At 39.7% G+C, this 19,371-nt stretch overlaps 1 protein-coding gene across 5 annotated transcripts in view; it reads left to right on the forward strand.

Annotated features, from left to right (window-relative positions):
• cpeb4b (cytoplasmic polyadenylation element binding protein 4b) overlaps positions 1-16,247 on the forward strand; it is a 33,367-nt gene extending 17,120 nt beyond the window's left edge. For 2 of the 5 annotated variants that reach the window (XM_085470660.1, XM_085470663.1), the window contains 8 exons: positions 5,818-5,868; positions 9,394-9,417; positions 10,513-10,683; positions 10,971-11,060; positions 11,421-11,539; positions 11,689-11,803; positions 12,841-13,022; positions 15,926-16,247. In XM_085470660.1, coding sequence (XP_085326786.1) covers positions 5,818-5,868; positions 9,394-9,417; positions 10,513-10,683; positions 10,971-11,060; positions 11,421-11,539; positions 11,689-11,803; positions 12,841-13,022; positions 15,926-16,153 — 980 coding nt within the window. In that variant the 3' untranslated portion in view covers positions 16,154-16,247. The remainder of the gene's footprint in view (positions 1-5,817; positions 5,869-9,393; positions 9,418-10,512; positions 10,684-10,970; positions 11,061-11,420; positions 11,540-11,688; positions 11,804-12,840; positions 13,023-15,925) is intronic. The other 3 variants (XM_085470661.1, XM_085470664.1, XM_085470662.1) reach the window with 2 other exon arrangements.
• The last annotated feature ends 3,124 nt before the right edge of the window (positions 16,248-19,371 follow it).

Here is a 19,371-nt window from a genome sequence, read left to right on the forward strand (position 1 = left end):
GTTTCACAATATAACATGCAAACACTTTGCAGTACACTCGTTATTTTGCATTTGGCAGTTTTCCTCATATAAGGTGTGCAATACAAGAGGGAAAAAAATGTTAATGTGCAAGCAGGCTTTACCTTTAAACACTTGTCTTTGTGCGGCCAAATAAGCTACAATCCATAACAAAGGAACAACAGCTCACACACAATAATTTATCAGTTAACGCCTCAGTTTTTAGCAGAGAGGTTTCACCTCCTCCACAGGTCAGCCATGTAGAGGCTTTGTCTTCTTTTTGTGCTATCATCGGCGATATTATGAAAGGCCACAGTGTGTAGCAGTCAGCTCACACCTCTGTCTTCCTTTTCCTTCTTTCTTCTTCCCACTCATCATAAAAAACACAAACCAAGACAAACAAAAACAAAATTCTCCTTGTGGCTTCTATTCTTCTTCTTTACATTTTCTGTCATATCCATATATGCGATTATTCTGGGTGCGACAAATGCAGCTGGGTGAGACTATGTTGCATTCTGGCTTATGCCAGAGCTGACGGCAGTGGATTTCACAAGCAGCTCTAGGCAAGGCAAGGCAAATTTATTTGTATAGCACAATTCAACAACAAGGTGATTCAAAGTGCTTTACAGAGACATTAGAAACAAAAACAAATAAAAAGCATGATTTAAAATTGATTAAAACAAGCAAACAAACAAACTAACTAAACACACACATTTCACACCTGTACGCGCGATCTGAACCCTTATCGTAAGGGGAGCTACCAGTCCTTCTGTGGACGAGCTACTTTCTATTTTAAATTCCCTGAATTTAAAATGGCATTGCTTGAAACTGTGTCTAATAGTCTGTTTTTGCTTGGAAGCCATATCAGGCTGTACAGAGCAGGTCAGGAGGAGACAAAACCACACATGTAAATGACAGAGAATCTGGTCATTTATCAAAATAAAAGACTAAACCTTTTGAAATGCTCTCAGTGTGATTCGAAGCATGCATAAAACTGCATCAGAGAGGTGCCTTTCCTGTTCAGCTGTTAATATTCTACTTGCTGTGTTACATATGGTATTCCCTGATGGCAGATGTTTTCCACGTCAGTTAGCGTTTTCTTATGCAAGTTGATTCCCATGGACCTGTATAGTAATAGTTGACTGACCTGCTTTTCCACTGTTATATAACACAATAAGGAGTTAATGAATTTAATATTTACAAAACACAGACGCCCAGCCATAGCCATCGTTGCTGCACATATTTGTGGTGTCCACAAGTTGCAGTTTTCAAAAGCACTTTTACCCACTATTGTTTTGAATCTGATGGTTTTTATATTGACAGATGACTGCACGATCAGCATAAAGTGAGCCTTTAGGAAGAGGGGTCCATTTAAGTGAGCTTGTTTCATAGAAACGGTGATGAACTGAGGGGCAATGCAAAAAGAACCATAAGATAAATACTGTCAGTTGTTTTAAATGTAATTCTCATCATCATTTTTATACTATTTTATTATTGTTTTTGCTATTTGTGCTAATTTTATTATTTTAAATGTCATTTTAATAATCATCTTATTTATTTATTTTTTAAATTAATTTATTTTATATTATTTTTTAATTTATTTTTTAACATGTTCAATGTATCGTTTCTGGCATGTCAAGTGTACAGCACTTTGTGTTCAACTGGGGGCTGATCTGAAAGTGCTATATAAATAAATTACTTGCTTGCTTCAATCAAAGCTACTTCCGTGGCATCCCAGATTTAAAAACACAAAGTGTACAAACTGAACTGAAGGATAGCTGAGCATGGTGCAATAGGTATAACCTCTTTCTCATGAATTTTAAGAAGCAGATGCAGAGAGATTCATGAGGGCTTAGGCTTTATTTAAATGGGAATTATGAGAGATGGGAGAGCCCTCGCTGAACTGAACTGACACTGTCGTTGTTTTCTAATGATCGCTGCTGCTAAGCTTTTCATGCAAAATAGTGTTGTGAAATAGTTTTGGTCCAAAATGTGTGAAGAAGTTGCATGCTAATTTTTTAACATGTTGGTGTAGACGTTGCCAAGAACAATGATACTTTTTAACATACAGTATTGGTCTTAGCATTAAAAGGAAACATTTATTTGATAGCAAACAGTGCTGCTGACCGGTTATCATAACCCAGAAATTGAATATTAAATTAATTCTACAGGAGTCTAATGATCATTGTTTTAAAGGGTGACGCTCACAGAAATAATCTGACTACAGAAAAGTTAGTCAGTGGCCAATAGTGAGTGTTGGCTAAGAGGATAGAGCTGAAGTTCTTAGTAATGATCATTGTTTGAAAGGAAGCACATTTGATTTCTCAAGGCTTAGGCTAAGTGTAAAAGGTAACTAACTATACAGTTAAAGTTGACTGTTATATTTGATAGTAGTTTAATAGGACAGAGGACTTAGATAATGATTATGTTGTTTTTGTTAGGTTGTACAAGTTTTAAGTCAAGGACCAGAAATTGATAGGAGTCTTCTTATGAGGTAAAAATGTGGTATAAAAAATCTCTAAATGGGAGCGATGTCGTGCGTAATATATGCATAGCTTTATGTTCCATAAAAACGCTTACTATACACATCAGTTTATTAGCAGAATAAATACAAAATAAAAGTTTTAAATAAATTTTTAAGTATGGGATGCTACAGTAAGATCACTTCTTTAAACCTCGGACCTATCGGGCTCAGTGGCGGTATAATGTTGTGCTGTCAAATCTTAGTAAATGTTTCTTCAGTATTAGCAGAAGAAAACTAGAAGTCTGCCTCATTAAACATGTTTTGGTGCTTTAGCTCCACTGATGGATCCAAGAAAACACAGGAAGAGAAGTCAAAATTCTCTTCTAAAAACCACAAAGCTTCTGCTTTACATAACTTCATCACAATTTCAAAATACTGCATAGTCTGGTTTGCAGAAGTGATTTTTAAGCCCAACTTCCTATAAATATGATAGAATATGATATGTATACATCCTATAATACATGTAAAGTAGATGTTCTCTGCTTCGTTGATGCTAATATTAGCTCAGTGGTAGGGATGGGTACCGGTGTCCGGTGCCATGATGGTACCGGTGTCCGGTGCCATGATGGTACCGGTGTCCGGTGCCATGATGGTACCGGTGTCCGGTGCCATGATGGCACCGGTTCTGACATAAACGGTAGTAACCAGACCGAAAAGCAGCGCACATTTCGGTGCTTTATTTCGGTGCTTTTTTTTCCTGAGCTGTGATACACTTCTAGCCAATCATTTTACGTTTCCCAGGATAGTAGGCGGGTCCAGGTACGTACGTTCTTTTAGAGCAGAGCTACAGATTAAAATGCCCAAGGCGAAGCGGTCAAAAGTCTGGCTGTACTTCACAGCAAAATATGCAAACTCAGCAGCCTGCAACAAGTGCTTTAAGCTGATACTGTGATACTGTCAAAGGAGGTAACACCTCAAATCCGATGAAACACCTGGCGACGCATAGCGTTTTTTTTTAAAAGCCCAGAAATGCGCCGTATGATAGCTTGCTGCGAGACCTCACACCGAGCGCATCTACTGTGCGTGGGTTGCCTGTTATCTGACCCGGAGTTAGCAATATCCCCCAAAAACCCCGAAGAGGAGAGTCCTGGCCCCTAGCCCTGCCAGTGTATCAGAAATGATGAGGATGATGATGCAGCAGCAGCCGTTCTTCTCTGCGTGAGTAGCTTAATGTTCGTGTGTAATTTACGTTGAGTAGGCTAACCATGTTATTACATTAATGCAGGTAAGGTGAACTAGCAAACATCATCATAGCTACATGCAGCTGTCTTCTTGTTTGATGGCAGATACTCCCTTCACCCTGGCCAAAAAGGCTAAAATGACCAAAGAAAAAGTGGAAAACAGTTAAACATGAGAGGTTTTGGATAAAGTTTGTGTTTTTTCCATTGATTAAGCACTGCTTCCAGCCAAGAGTGATACCATATATGCCCCATAGCTGCAGAAAAGGCTAACATTGTTATCTTTTTACAAAAAACCAGCTGAACATGAGAGGTTTTTGGACCAATTTTGTGTTCTCCATTCTTTAAGCACCGGTTTGAGCACCGTTTGAGCACCGGCACAGTTTCAAAAGTACTGATTTGGCACCGGTATCGGATAAAACCTAAACGATACCCATCCCTACTCAGTGGCATTCTCAGAACCTTTTTCTGTGTGGTCAGGTATGTTTACATTTTTCCGTTGTCTGCAAAGCTTGTCTGAAGAAAGATGACAAAAAGTAAATAATTTTAGACAATAATTTGATGCATAACAAATATTATATTATAATTACAGCGACTCTTCTCCGGGCCAGTTTTTGCTCTTTCTCTCCGTCACATGCATACATGCATCTACATAACAAACTGTGGCAGAATTCATACACAAGCACATTTAGATGCACATAAGCAGGGCAGCAATTTCTCATTCCGGCTTAACATATTGAACAAAGTGAGAGCAATGAAGCAAGGGAGCGGGCGAGACAAAATGTCTACAGTACAAGGAGCTTTGAATCCCTTCCAGCATTGTCCTGACTGACAGAAAGGATCCCTCTGTTCACCCGCCCCATGCATGCACACACACACACACACGCCCCCCCCCCCCCCCGTCTTTTGTGTGCTCTGCATGCATGTGCTTTAACTGTTACAGTACTGTACTCACATGTAGCCAGGAGCATGCAAATCAGGTTCACAGAGCGGGCATGCACAGTCCTGCAGACACACAGGGATATGGTGATCCTCGGAGACCATTATAGCCCTTTAAAATTCAGAATAGCAGGTGGTGCTCAGATGGACTTTTACCTTAGTGTCATCACATCACTAAGGTCTGAATTGTAGTCCAGAGGATTTTAGTTTGGTTTGGTTGCCACCTTTGAGCTTATTTTGATTAAACTGAACTCATTTTATTGCATTTTTATTCAGATAATGATGATGGGTGCGCTACACAGTCGAATATTATCATCGAGCGGCGTGTTTCAAAGCTGCAGGTGGTCTGTCCTGGTTTCTCTGCTCTGTGAGTCGGGGTTCTGTTTTTTTTCTGTTCCCCCCCCATAGTTCTAGGCAAACTATGGGGGGAGGAGCCAACACATTTCCATGTGACCAAGGCGTTGGAATGCACCAATCACAGGGCACTCATTACCCACTCAACAATGGTCGTACTATTTGAGCTCTTTCATGTCATTATCCCTCTGCAGCAAGTGGGCCTTGCATAACTTCGAAGCTTGTTTGGAATCATAACATGTTTGTGTAGGCGCGGGTGTGTGCATATGCAAGAGGGTCTTGGCAAATGGCTAAAATCTATAGCATGAGACTTGGAGAATAACGAGGTGATAAGAGGGAAAGAGATAGTTGATGTCCCATAGATGTAGGAGAAACATGCAGCGAGCGGTAACAAAGGTTGTGGTCATAGCTGTCCCAGCTAAAGTCTGCTCTGGATTAACACTTTAAAAAAACTTATAACAAAGTAAAGTCACCAACTGTTCCTATATTATGCGCAGAATAGATCAAATAGTGCCTCTCGGCAATTTAATTAGTGCACTGCTGTAATTGTCAAGAGGATTATTATGGTAACAGCCCTTTTCCAAATACAAAGTACTGATTGATAGTGTTAGTGGTGCTGTCTTGCCTCACATTGTTTTTAGCTGGCTGTAGCTGGTGTGGAGGGCAGACATCGCATTAGTGACAGCCATTTTATTACTATATCTTTCATATTCTTAATAAAATACAGATTTTTCTTTCAACTGGTCAGTGAAAATATAATAATAGCTTTATAGGAAGGTTTATATGATATAACAAAAGATTTTTTTGTTGTGTTTCCCTATGTAGGTCGTCTTGGTTTTCCTCACCCAGGAGGGGACAACCCTCTTCCCCTCAATGGTACGTATGGTAACCTAAACACTCAAGAGTCTGCTAAAATGACAAACTGGGCAATAACAAACTAATTAAAAAATTAAATCATAAAATGCTGATATCTCTGATAAATTTATTTATTGCAAGCTGGCATTCATTTTATTTATTTATTTTTTTAAAAAAAGGGCCTTTATCGCTTAAAAACGCCCAATAAGTTAAAATGGACAAGTGGACAGTAGATCGACGTGAAGAAGAGTCAGATGTTTCAGATGGTTTTTTTGGAGACGTAACAAGGTGGGCTTCATCAGTCTGAGGAAATGGCAGTAATCTCTCATTCAGACATGGGATGCTTTTCCATTAACGTCCCTCATAGCTTCCCAGCCAGTGCCATGATGGAGGGAGAGAGTGATGGCATGCCTGTATTGTATCGACTCTAGTGAAGCGTAACTGCACTTGAAGGTTTAGTTGTTTGCCGCTGTTGTTGCTAAGAGCGGTGTTTCTGTCTGTGTACTGTTCATTGCAGCAGCTGCTCCTGCCCCTTGCATGCAGGATCAGAAAGTAGGCGATCTCCCTGATAGACTGAGAGAAGCAGGAATACATATTTTATGATTGGAAAATAAGTTAGTTAGACACAAGACACTTGTGCAGTTGTAATCTTGAGTGTGTAACCATTAGTGTGACTGGTTTCAGTTAAAAACTTGTTGGTAAGAGTGCCATTGTGACTCTTAGAGGAAGTAGCCACGATATTTATGCAGACACAAAGGTAGGGTGTTTAGATGCCGTCAGATTCTTGGAGAAGAGTGCACATCTTAAAGGAGGGAGGTAGGCTAAATATAGCAGGTGGAGATGCAGATCTTTCTGTTCGTCTTACCTGAAGTTAAATACAAGCACATCCCCACATGCCTGCTTGAAATTAAACTAACAAGCATATATTTTTGTGCCCTTTCTCCTAGCTTGAAACTAATGTGGGGCTCTTCCCTTTCTACCTGTTACTGTTGAGATTGCTTAGTCCCCAAAGCCAAGAGGTAAAGAATGGATTGAGAAATGTGGACAAGTGGAGGGAGCGAAATGGTGTTTTTTCACCACTCTTTAATAAGTGGATAGAAAGCAGCAATGAAAGGGAAACTGCCTTTGGTTTGAATAATTTGCTAAATACCAGAAATAGTTTGATAGGTAGTTACACTAAAGATGAACCTCTTTGTTGTTCTCATGCTTCTTAAGGAGGCTCTTTCATCTTATGTTTGTTTTGCTTTTAAATGCATTCTTTAATCCTGGTGCTTCTCAAAAATAAGATATGGAGCTCGAAATTAGAATTGGCTTTATACTTTATTTCTTTCCTCAGCGGGTAGGAAAAAACCAAACCATTCATGTCCACATGATATGTGGAATTTAGTGGCTTCTACTTTGCCCTTGTACGCTACAGTTTCCTTTATTGTCCTTTTAGCTTTTTGCTTCTGGGCTTGGGGCTAAGATGTAAAACATGAAAGGCCAGCAGTTTCTTCAAAAGATTGCCGAGTCACATGGCAAGATCACATGATCAGGAGCTGTCATCAAGCCCCGAGACAGATGGTGCCAGCGGATAGGCAGCAGATAGAGGATGCACACTAGCCAAACCCTCCCTTCCATCCCTCTACCCCCACCTCATAAGAACACAAAGATTGCATTCCTATCTCCTGTTCTTTCACCCTTTCATTTTCTTTGACCATTTTTTCTTTTTCTCCTGTTCACGCACTTCTTATAGCTCTGTGTGCTTCCTTTTAGTCTGCTTTCTTGACTCTCTTGGGCTCTATTGCTAGCCTTTGTAGCCCCCCCCCCGGTTGATGTCCATCTGGGTTGGAAAATCCACTGAGGGAGGCCAGGATTGTTGCTCATGCGCTCTTCTCCATGTTGCTCTTTTACATGGGTTGAGGCCTGGTTCACTCCAGTGTGCACATTTGAACATTTGTCACTTTAGCTCAAGGCCAGTATAGTCCCCCCCCCCCCCCCGCAATGATGTCAGCATCAGAGAAACCACTGCCCTGGGAAAAGTTTGGATAATGACACACTGGATACATTTTCTTTCTGTTAATTAGGCTAGATTGAAACTGCTGTTGTCAGGGGTAGTGCTGCTTGACCTTCAGTGATGCATTTGATGTCTTGGAGAGTTCAGATTTAGTCACTAAATTACTGAGGTCATGCTTATAGTAGAGGTCTCAATTTTATTTATTTTTTAAATAAATAAACGTCTTTTACACTTATTGAGCCTAAGGCAATATTTATCTATTTGCAGCATTACATTCCTGGAAAACATTCTAGTGCAAACTAACATTTTCTTCAGCTCAATGAAGAAAAAAAGGTTGTAAATTGACTTTTATTATGAAAGAGTCACACAGGAAGTGCAGTGCATTTATCAGTGAACTTGTATCTTAATGCCATTATTCACTGTGATGTTTTTTTTTTTAATTTTATTTTGGATAACAGATGGGTTTGAAATATTGCAGGGAGTAATGAAACAAGCAGGAGCAGCCACTGTGAACCATTAGATAAAGAGCTGCAGGCAAAAGGCTGTAACTTCCCTGCTGTTTGCAGGTTCATGCTGTGTGGAGCACACATGCAGGTCAAATATGACCTACAGTTTTAAAGCACATTTGCTGTTAGCTATAGGTCTTGCTAAATTAGACCTGAAATCCAGTTTAAGGTTCAGCCCTGGGATCAAGTCTTCGTCATCGTCTTTCCGTTTGCATAATTATGCAGACTTGCTTAATTTTGGTACTTTGCAGTCAAGCTAGGTGAACTGGATAATTCACACGGCTGTTTGGCTGGCATTGAACATATAATTATATCTGGCACTTAACTTCACACAAAGCTGCAGTTGTTCCGAAACTGGTTTCTATTCATGCTTTTATTATTTTCTTTTTCCTCCTTCCTCCTCTTTCATTTTCTTCCCCTCTTTTAATTGAAGGCTTCATTTGATTTTTGATAGATGTTCCTGATGTGCTTCACTTTCAAGTTTCAATTTTTCTGCCATTTCTGTCAATATTCCTATTCAGAGCATCCATACATGTAGCGTAACACTTCATGTTATCCTTCAGTTTCTTTGTTAAAGGTTATCCCAGGGCTTGTATTGAATTACAGAAATGTTTTGCTGTTGAACTGAGATGTCCTTTTTTAGCTGTGCGCCTTTAGATTGTCTCCTTTATCCCCTTCTCATAATGAGTCAGCATTTTATTTTGAAAGTGCTATATTAATAGCGAGGTGACCTTTACAGCGTGTCTATATAAAGTGTCCTTTATAAAAAATACAGCAAGTTTAAAATGATTGTCTGCAACCTTTCAAAATGCACAGTTCCACAATTAAAAAACACAAAACAAAAACCTGCTTGATAGTCGGTGTGCTGACAAAACCACAGGGTGTTTATGATTCATCGGTGATTAATAAAATCAAGGGCCCGCAGGCTGAAAGTGGATCGTCTCTCCATTGTCGTGCACCACCTGGCACTTTTATTGGTATTATGTGTATTATGGGACTTTTGTGAACATCCTCTTCTTTGATTTGTCCTTATTCCACATGCAGCCAGGAATTATAGCAGGAGACGAGGTAAAATGCAATCACAAATACATCATGTCTCGTTTTCAGCATATTTTCCCGCCCTATAAGCCTCAGTGTTTAACTAATCTTGTAATGTTAAGCAGTGTTATGATTTTATTGACTGTGGTCTGCTTGTTTGTTGTTACATTAACGGGCACGTGCATTTAGTTTTGGAATGGCCCTGTGCTTTTTTAAAACTTGTTTTCTTTTTTTTTTTTTATACGTGCAGTGATGTGACGAGTTTGTCTGCATGATTGTCTTTAGTGTCGAGCCTTGTTACTCGTCGTCAAGTGATCTTGTGCATCTTTTATCCTCAAGTTTTTGTTTCTCTCATTATGCTTCACTCTGCTCGCTTTTCTCCATCTTTGCTTGCATATTGCAAGATTAACTCAGACAATACAAGACGGTGTCACACTTAGCTACAAGTTAATGAGGCAGGGAGACGCGCAAAGTGTAATTCCTGATTTACACTCATTGCAAGAGGAGCCCGACACATGGCGAGGCACACACACTGTCAGTTAAGGCTAACGTCCTTGCATAAATCTTCATAAATCTTCATAAAGCAGCTCAGGGCAGGTTGTATAGGAGCAGGGATAGAGCAGGGAGAGCTTAACCTTTACCACACACAGTGCACTCTGAAAGTGTTTATACTTTCTCACTGATGGGACTAATGTGTGCGCGATAACCTTTATGTTCACAGGCAGCACAGTTCCATGTGTGATTCATGGAAGCTAATTAGGAATAAAGAACAACACATCAAGGACATTTAATTCGGTCAGACTGTGATGTGGTCCTTTCAGGCTCTAATATCTCCATTCTGCGTGCACATGTTTAACTGATTCTCTTCCAATTTGAATCAAATAGTTATATTTTAGTAAGTAAGATAAAAAGGTTAATGGTTTGTTTACTGTTGTTAGATCAAGAAAATTAAAGTAGTAGGAATTGAGGTCAGATAGACAAAGGGATGAAATTAAAGTGCTCATTTACGGCCATCTTTATTGTAGTGCCATTACCATGATTTACTGTTTTCTTTAAAAAAACAAAACAAATGTCTAGTTTTCTCTTCAAAAGATAAATCTTTTCCACCTTCTTCTTCTTTCTCAGGCCACTCTTCTCTCTTCCCCATAGAGGATGGTTTCCCTGATGATGAACGTGGAGACCAGGGTCTCGCAGGCCTAGGTTCCCCACACTGCTTTCCGCACCAGAACGGAGAGCGCGTGGAACGCTACTCGCGCAAGGTCTTTGTTGGAGGACTGCCCCCAGATATAGATGAAGGTGCAGTAGTAACATGATTAATATCAAAAGGATTGAATTCCTGGGTTACTTTTAGCCTTTTATGTAATCAAACTTAGAACAAGGGAACTTGAGGGAAAATGTAAAAAGTTAAAAATAAATAAATAAAGCAATCATGCCTGAAACACACAGGGCTTCTTACAGTACACCCCCCTGTAATTTACTGTGAAATCTGAGCAGGGCCTCTGCTCTAAATCTCCCCTGGTGTTTTCTTTGAAAAAGCTATGGGCTGACGATGAGGATGCATTATTATTATTTTTTCATTTCAGATGAGATAACAGCCAGTTTCAGACGCTTTGGACACCTGTTTGTGGACTGGCCTCACAAAGCTGAGAGCAAATCCTATTTTCCTCCCAAAGGTATCTTAAATTCCTTAAATTCACAGCTTGTTCACACTATGCTGTTTTTTTTTTTTTGTTTGTTTGTTTTTTTTGGCAACTGACTTCAGTATTCCTGGGTAAAGCAATGAGTGATAATCTGCTACAATCGATATCTATACATCTGAGCAATCTGGTTTTGTCTTCAGGCTGTTATCTGAAGCATTTGTCATCTCTGCTCAGATTGTTTGTATGTTTGTAAAAGCTTATGCCTTCCTGCTGTGCGAGCAGTGTCGTGATCAGACATGCTTTCACAGTAATCAGCAAACTAAATTCCAGCACAATCCTCTGTCAGTACTCTGCGGCCCCAGCAGCGAGAATACCCTCTTGTGTTCTGTGCAGGCTATGCCTTCCTGCTGTTCCAGGACGAGAGCTCAGTGCAGGCTTTGATCGATGCCTGCATCGAGGAGGATGGCAAGCTGTACCTCTGCGTGTCCAGCCCCACCATCAAAGACAAGCCGGTCAGTGGGAACACACACACACACACACACACACACACACACACACACACACACACACACACACCAATTTGCTTAAATCTATTGGTAGTCCCTTAGTAGACTAGAGCTAAAAAAAACCAAAACCCACTTGTTGGTTTTGTGTGTGACAGGTCCAGATCCGCCCATGGAACCTGAATGACAGCGACTTTGTGATGGATGGATCTCAACCTCTTGACCCAAGGAAAACCATCTTTGTGGGAGGAGTTCCTCGCCCACTCCGTGCAGGTATCCTTCTTTTTTATGCTGGTATTTTTCCGCCAGCTGAATTAACAACAAATGAGTGTTTATAATACAAACATCTGAGGAGTATTCTGTGCATATGCTTTGCATCTCAAGTGTTTTTTTGTCAAAAGCCTTTTAAAGGTTCTTATTTCCCTTCCCTTTGATTCAGTAGTCTAAATATTTTTATAGCATAAATGACCAAATGAGAACAATAAGTAGTAGTCTTCTCTTACTTCCTTTTCTTTCCCAACTGTTGAAATATCAGCCGTAAGCAAAATGCTTCCTTCTGTGAGACAAAATGTGATCAGCTTGTGCTTATAAAATTAGACCCGCTACAGGGTGAGGCTAAAGAGACACTGACCTACACTGGTTATTTCAGGAAGTAGTCTCTATGACACACTGTGCAGTGTTAAAAAAAAATTAAAAAAAATTTTCCCTTGATAATAATGTCACGTGTACTGTGTGTTCAAGTTTATGCCACCTTTGTGTAACTGTGTCTTAAACCTCTGTGCTGCCGTTTTAGAAAGGAACAAAGACATTAGGCCCAGCAGTGCATTAAATATTTTATGACCGTGTGTAATAACTGGGTTTAGATTTGCATTTTAAGAAAATCCACATATTAAAAAGGACGTTCAGACTTTTTAATGTCGTAATAAGTAAAGCTGAAATGTAAACTTGCAGGGATTTTTTTCCACAAACTGCATGCTTGTTAAAAAAACTGAAAAACAGTCATAAGGACGGTCAGTAAATTCAGGGCACTGCTTTCATATTTACCCCGTGAAACTCTGCAGGACTTTAATCCGTCCACGTTAATGGTTTAAACTCTCAGATGAACAGTTCTCATAAAGTATGTGTTTGTGTTTTCTGGTTACACTGGCATGAGTTTATGTGAACCTCTGTATCCACACAGGTAATTGCTGGATTTCTGTGTCCTGCAATCTTTGTGTCGGTGTGCTGTCTCCATCTGTGCATCAAACTTGTTTTTGTGAATGTTTTGTTGATCTGCTTGTGTGCGTCTTCCTCACCCTCCCTCTTTGCAGTGGAGTTGGCCATGATAATGGACCGCCTGTACGGTGGAGTTTGCTACGCTGGCATCGACACAGACCCCGAGCTGAAGTACCCCAAGGGAGCGGGGCGGGTCGCCTTCTCTAATCAGCAGAGCTACATTGCTGCTATCAGTGCTCGCTTTGTACAGCTGCAGCATGGAGAAATCGATAAACGGGTGAGTGGAAAGAGGAGAAAAAAAAAAAAGCTCAGTGTTTTTCTGTCTTCCCTCTCAGCCCCCTCCTTTCTTCAGCTTGCTTCCTGCTCTTACTCGTGGTGTTTCTTTCAGTTGCGCAAAGGTGATGCAAAGTTTTAACGGTTTTTCCTGGAGTAATATAGTCATACTATACTGCATTTTATACAGAAATCATCTAGCATATGAACAGAAGAGTATAAATGACTGCTGTTAAATTTAGCTTCAGATTTTACATCCATTTTAACCTTTATCCAGGCAGAGTAGTTATAATAGGCGTGCTGTGTTTGTGATGTAACTGGAGCAGAGAGTGATTTGTGTAACAGAATAATGTAGGTTCACCAGAAATGATTGGATGTTTTTAGCTGAAATATATCTTGGTGTGGTTGAACTGGGCTTAAGATTTTCATGTCTTCGCAAGCTGTAAAACTGCTCTAATGACGACTCTCCTGTTAAAGCAATAATTGAGATTTTTACTTGTAGAACTGCCTGAAATTCAGACTTTGTAACTGAGTGGACTGTTTTTTTGGTCAGCAGTTAAAACAGCTATTTTGACCAGTTTCAGTAGTAAGAGTACAAATTTGTTAACAAGTGCTTTTTTTTTTTTTTTTTTTACATTCATACTGTATGTGTCAGTGAACCAGCATGCATAATACCAAAAACCCTGAAAGTGAAGCATCTAAATGGAATTTGGCTTTCATTGAGTTCATTTATCAGTGCTATACCTACTGTGACCTGAAAACTATTCTCTATAAAAAGGCTATGAACTCCAGAGCCTCACTCTTTCAGTATCAGGAACCCTACAGATGGTGCACAGTCTATTATTTATTACATTTTTTTTATTAGCCTTAATTCATAAGAATACTGTCAGTAACTTAGCCAGCGCTGTCAGCAGCAGAAGAATTACAGTAATCTCTACAGGCATGCTAATGAACTGTATATGACACAAATTCTACTGACAATAGGTGAGTTAAGATAACGTGAGACTCAGCAGATGCATGTAAAGTATAGGTAACATTATAAGATAAGACACTGGAGTAATGGTATGCTCTTTTAAGATTTGCATAATTGTGATGTTGTGCAAATTTTGTGTAATGACTGCCTTGGTAACGTTCACCTCCCAATACTACAGTCATTCATCAGTGAGCAGGAAAGATAAAGAAGCAAGAGGTGTTCCAAAAGGTCATAAACAGGAAGTTTAAAATGCAGAAAATTTTTAGTATTTTAATAACGGTGAAGTCAGCAGTGCGATATTAACAACTTTAAACATTCTTTTGAATACTGATCAGGAATAGGAGATTATTCGGCTTTTTATTCATTCTGCTTTTTATAAACAAAAACAAGTGAAACACATTTATGCAACAAAACAAATGTCAAGTGCTCAGATCATTTTCCAACATGTTTAAAAATTCACCAGACAACAGGACATCAACAATTTATTTATTTATTTATCCCCCCCCCCCCCCATCTGACTTCACAATTTTCCTCATAACTGCTTACATCCTTTGCTCATACTGAGGCTGTTAGCTTGGATAGCTTTAGCATTTACCACTTTGGCTTTGTTAGCTTCTTTCATCTGATTAGTTTTGTTGTTAAAAATGTTTGTGTGGTCATTCCCGTTCTCATGGGTCACTTTGGCTAAATTTGCGTATTTACTCACAGTGAAGAGCTTTCATGCTAACGACATGTTTGCGTGTGACACTGAGTAAACCTGCAACTATTTGCATGTGCCACTGTGTGCATGTTGCACATGCATGGACTGGGCCTGCTCGTTGCTAGTCAGGGCCACAAACAATAAAAATGGTCCAGTTCCTGTCACTAGATGGTCAATCAGTGCATCTTTAGTTTAATTTGTGTATGTTGAAGCATAGACTGAATAAAGAAAGCACACTGTGTGGGGTGCTAAGTTAACAGCAAATCCTGGCTAGCTTGGTTAGGAGGAGGAAAGCTCATACAAACACCTGCTTCCTTATTCACAAGGGATCGCGATGCCCTTCCTGAGACAAGCCCACAGGGATTTGTGTCTCCTCCCAGTCTCGAACTCTGGATTTCTTTTTTTTGTCTCTCAGGCCACCACAGTATGGAGCCTCTCACACACACACATCTGCTAATCACTGGTAAATAACGGATTGAGAAGATACTACAGTCTTCCTCACCAAAAGTGAAGCTTCGGCTATTCCACTCAGCACGTCATATTATTTGTCAGCTAAATCAAGATAATGTTTTTCCAATAAAAATGGTAGAAAAGGCAAACAGCCTAATCGTAGCAGATTGTTAATCAGCTATAATGAAAATAAACTGTGCATTGTGGCCAAAATTGAGGTCTGTGGCGTCTGCAGTGAATGAAAGTTCAATTTTGAGCCCAGGCTGATTCTGTGACACTTGAGATTGCTTGTCATAAAAACAAATGTGGTTAAGAAATGCTGAACAAGTGCAAAAAAAGAGACCTTTTTTTTCCTTTGTGGAAATATTTTTAATGACCAATTGCTGAAAAGAATTACAGCAGTAGGGCACCCGGGATTTTTTTATTCACATTAACTTAAAACAATGTGATGCAACAGTAGGAAAGGGAAAAGTAAACGGTGAGACTCGTATCAGAAAGATGGAATTACAAAGTAACAGTAAGCTGGGTTATAGACATACACTCTCCCCTGTGCATCACTCATGCGTGTGGAATAGCAGACCCCTCAAATAACAATGAAGGCTGTTACATAGAGGTGTAAATGCAGTGAATTATTGATTGGATTAATTCACGGTATTAAAAACAATATTTTCTTTCCTGCTTACTGTAATGATTCCAATAATAAAAGCAGCACCTGTTGTGGCTCACGTTGCACCCTGCTCGTAGTATGTATGGATTTATTTATTTATTTCTACCTCTTTTGCAGGTGGAAGTGAAGCCATATGTGCTGGATGACCAGCTGTGCGATGAGTGCCAGGGAACTCGCTGCGGTGGGAAGTTTGCGCCGTTCTTCTGCGCCAATGTCACCTGCCTACAATATTATTGCGAGTACTGCTGGGCGGCCATCCATTCGCGCGCCGGCCGCGAGTTTCACAAACCCCTGGTGAAAGAGGGAGGCGACCGACCCCGTCACATCTCCTTCCGCTGGAACTGAGCGGAAATTAGAGAGGGAGAGGCAACAGAGGAGCAGGAGGGCAGGTAGTGCAGGAGTCGCAAAATCATTGTACAAATAAATGCACTTTTCTGTTGCTGGTTCCTTTTTGCTCCACTTTCACCCGACATTTTTTGCAATTTTTTTGTTAAATTAATATTTAAAGACGGAAAAGAAAGATTGGATTTATATCCAGATATGTCAAGGAAGCAAAAAAAAAAAAAGATGTGTAATATGATTTTATTTATGTTTGATTTTTAAAATATTTTTATTAGTTCTAAAAAAAAAAAAAACTTATATAGAAAAGTTTGAGGTGTGATATGGTACTCTGCTATTTTAATTGGGATATTTTTCTAAACAGTGTATTTTATTTTAATTTTGATACAAGAGGCCCCGAAACAAATACTTGTCATTTGACATTCAGCTGACTTGTTTTGTAGCAGAGCTCTTATATTTTATTTTGTATCGAGTCTCCAGAGCAAATGCTGTTTGAACAGAATATGATTGGCTATTTATTTCTGAGAGGTAGGATTAAAGTGCCCCTATTTTGCATATTTGCATATGTTTAAAGTCTCAGTGTTTCATGTAAGGGAGGCGAGTGTTCACTCAAATTGATTTTGTGAAGTCCAAAAACAAGATTTGGGTCATACTGTTCACTGCTGCAGTGCCTGTCTTTAACCCTCTGTGTGAAACTCTCCGTTTTGCCTCCTGTCTCTTTAAGCCCCCCCCCCCCTGACATAAGTCACAAAACAAAAACCTTTGACAGTTTCAAACAGTACAGCAGTATTTTATATATAGTTAATATATAAAAAATCAACACACACACACACACACACACACACACACACACACACACACACCAGACTAAAGGATATGGAAGAACCCAAAAGGCATAATAGGGGCACTTTAAGTTTGCTATTGATAGCTGAGGCTCCAGAGCAAATGTGAATTAAAAAGGGTGTTGCTAAAGAAGAGTGCACTTATTTCCAGTTTAAGTACTGAAGATACACAGTACGTAAGACCCTTAGTAGTTACCAAAGCTGAATCTTAATTCACTCTGACGAGCAGAAAGAGCCCACTGCAGAACGAAATGGATTCGTTTTCCCTTCCCAGATCAAAAACGTTCGAACCTCTCATTATGATTTCCAGGACCATACAAACATTTTGATGTTACTTGAAAATCTAAACAAAATTTTAGCAACACTGATTAGGGTTTCGATCTCCATTTTGACATGCAAAAACTAATACCTCAAACTCCGCTGCTAATGTGCCGAATACAGAGAGAGAGAGAGAGAGAGAAAAAAGAAACCAAGAAAGAAAACATCATCGCTCTCTGGTGTTCTCCTTTCCTCAGAACTATAATCAGAGGGAAGTGATACAACAGGCAGAGAGTGATGTAACTGGCACAGTTTTCTACTCAACTTGCTTCATCACCTCCTTATTTTTGTAATCAAACCCAGGGTTGTGCTAGTGACAGAGCATCGTAAAATATACAGTGTATTATTGGAATGTATGGTAAAGGGAGGCTACAGGAGAGACGGGCTTAGTGGTGAAGAGAGAAATTCAGCCCCAGATCCCCTCCTCGTGTCTGCCTGCGGCCTCTGCTGCTAAGCTTACAGCTAACAAACAGAAGGCCTCATTCGTGGATCACAACCTGCTCGAGGCTTGAATCCACGTCCTCCAGGACCGAGGTTAAGGCAACGTGTCACTGAAGGACGGTATTGCAGTTTTTAATGGGGCTACCACCAAACAGGAAATACCTGTCTGTGTTAGTTTTGTTTTAATGCATTTGTGCAATTCTCCCAAGTCTTTAATGGAAAAAAAAAAGTTTTACTTTGCATCCAAGGGTTAGTTACATTTAATGAAAGAAGCAATTAAAAGTTTATCTGACTTTGGAATCGTCATCACATGTAGGGATCTGCCCTTGAAGCCAGGTCCCTGCCAAGCTAATCCAACTCAGCATCCAGTGTTTTTGAAGCATAAATGAAGATAGTCTCTGAAGTGTGCTCTACTACTGCACACTTGTGACCCACATGCAGTTTGCTCTCCATAACGAGATTGCAGGTCCAGTCGACTGTAGCCAGCGGCTTTTGGGAACCAAAGATGGCTGTGCAGTAGTGGGTCATACTGTAGCTTGTTACTTGTGTGGAAGTTTTGGTTTTTCTTTTTCATTTTCTTCAAGGACGTTTTGCATATATATATTTTTTGTTTTCCTAAATCTGTGATTTCTACCCAGTTTTGCTTAACTGTCAAGCCCTGATAGACTCCAGCGAACCAAAGATTGGCCTTGAACATCGTCTTTACAGAATGCATTATGCATATGAACGATAGTGCCGTGAAAACCATCAGAACATCAGTAGGGGGGGGGGACAAAACAGGGCTTGCGAGACATGCAAACAAGGCCTCACACTCCCTCCGTAGCTCAAAATGGAGGTGTGTGCTGTCAGTTAGGCGCTAGTTATTTTTATCTGAAATGGATTTGTGCGTTTGGGAAAAGTAACACAAAAAGTACACCTTCCCACGGCGAAAGTAAAACTAATCCTTACCTTTGTTTGAGTCACTCAGTGGTAACCTTATTAGCCGAGCATTTAAATGTCAGGGAGTTAGTACAGAAACTTGATTATTACACACACTAGTGAGAATCCTCATATCGGCGCGGTGTTGTCGGCACCAGTTTTGCACCCTGGACATTAGTTTTGTGGGTGTGGTGGGTGAGCATTTTAGAAGTTAAAACACTTTGTGAAGAATTTGCTGTTAAATGAGATGAAAAAAAAAAGATTATTTTATACATGGCCTGCTGATTTTTGGTACAGTGTTTTCTAGCTAAATTATTTTGTCATGCACATATAAACATTTATTATGCACTACTTTTCTAAATATTTTTTGTTTCTTTTTCCAACAGTCATTTTAGGCACATTTTTCACAAATGGGGAAACTCCTTTTTGCAATACCTCAATTTTTCACATTGTGAAAGGTAGCTTTTGTACTTTTGTTACTGAAAGATCTGCATATATGGAAATGTTCATTTTAGGAAAAACAAAAAAAGTTGAGTGATTTCAATATATATTATTTTCAATTATGCTTTTTATACATTTCAGTGCTGAGGAATCTTTACAACTAAGTGCGCACTTGTGTTGATGCGACTTCAGATGTGCAGAGGAGAGACCAAAGTGTATCGCTCTCTTGGTCTTAGCTTTTCTTACACTAGATGTTTTCCAGTC

Source organism: Copadichromis virginalis, linkage group LG10 (assembly GCF_057382275.1).
Source record: "Copadichromis virginalis isolate Kocher_CV1m ecotype Utaka linkage group LG10, C_Virginalis_male_GT1.1, whole genome shotgun sequence".
Classification (NCBI taxonomy): Eukaryota; Metazoa; Chordata; class Actinopteri; order Cichliformes; family Cichlidae; genus Copadichromis; species Copadichromis virginalis.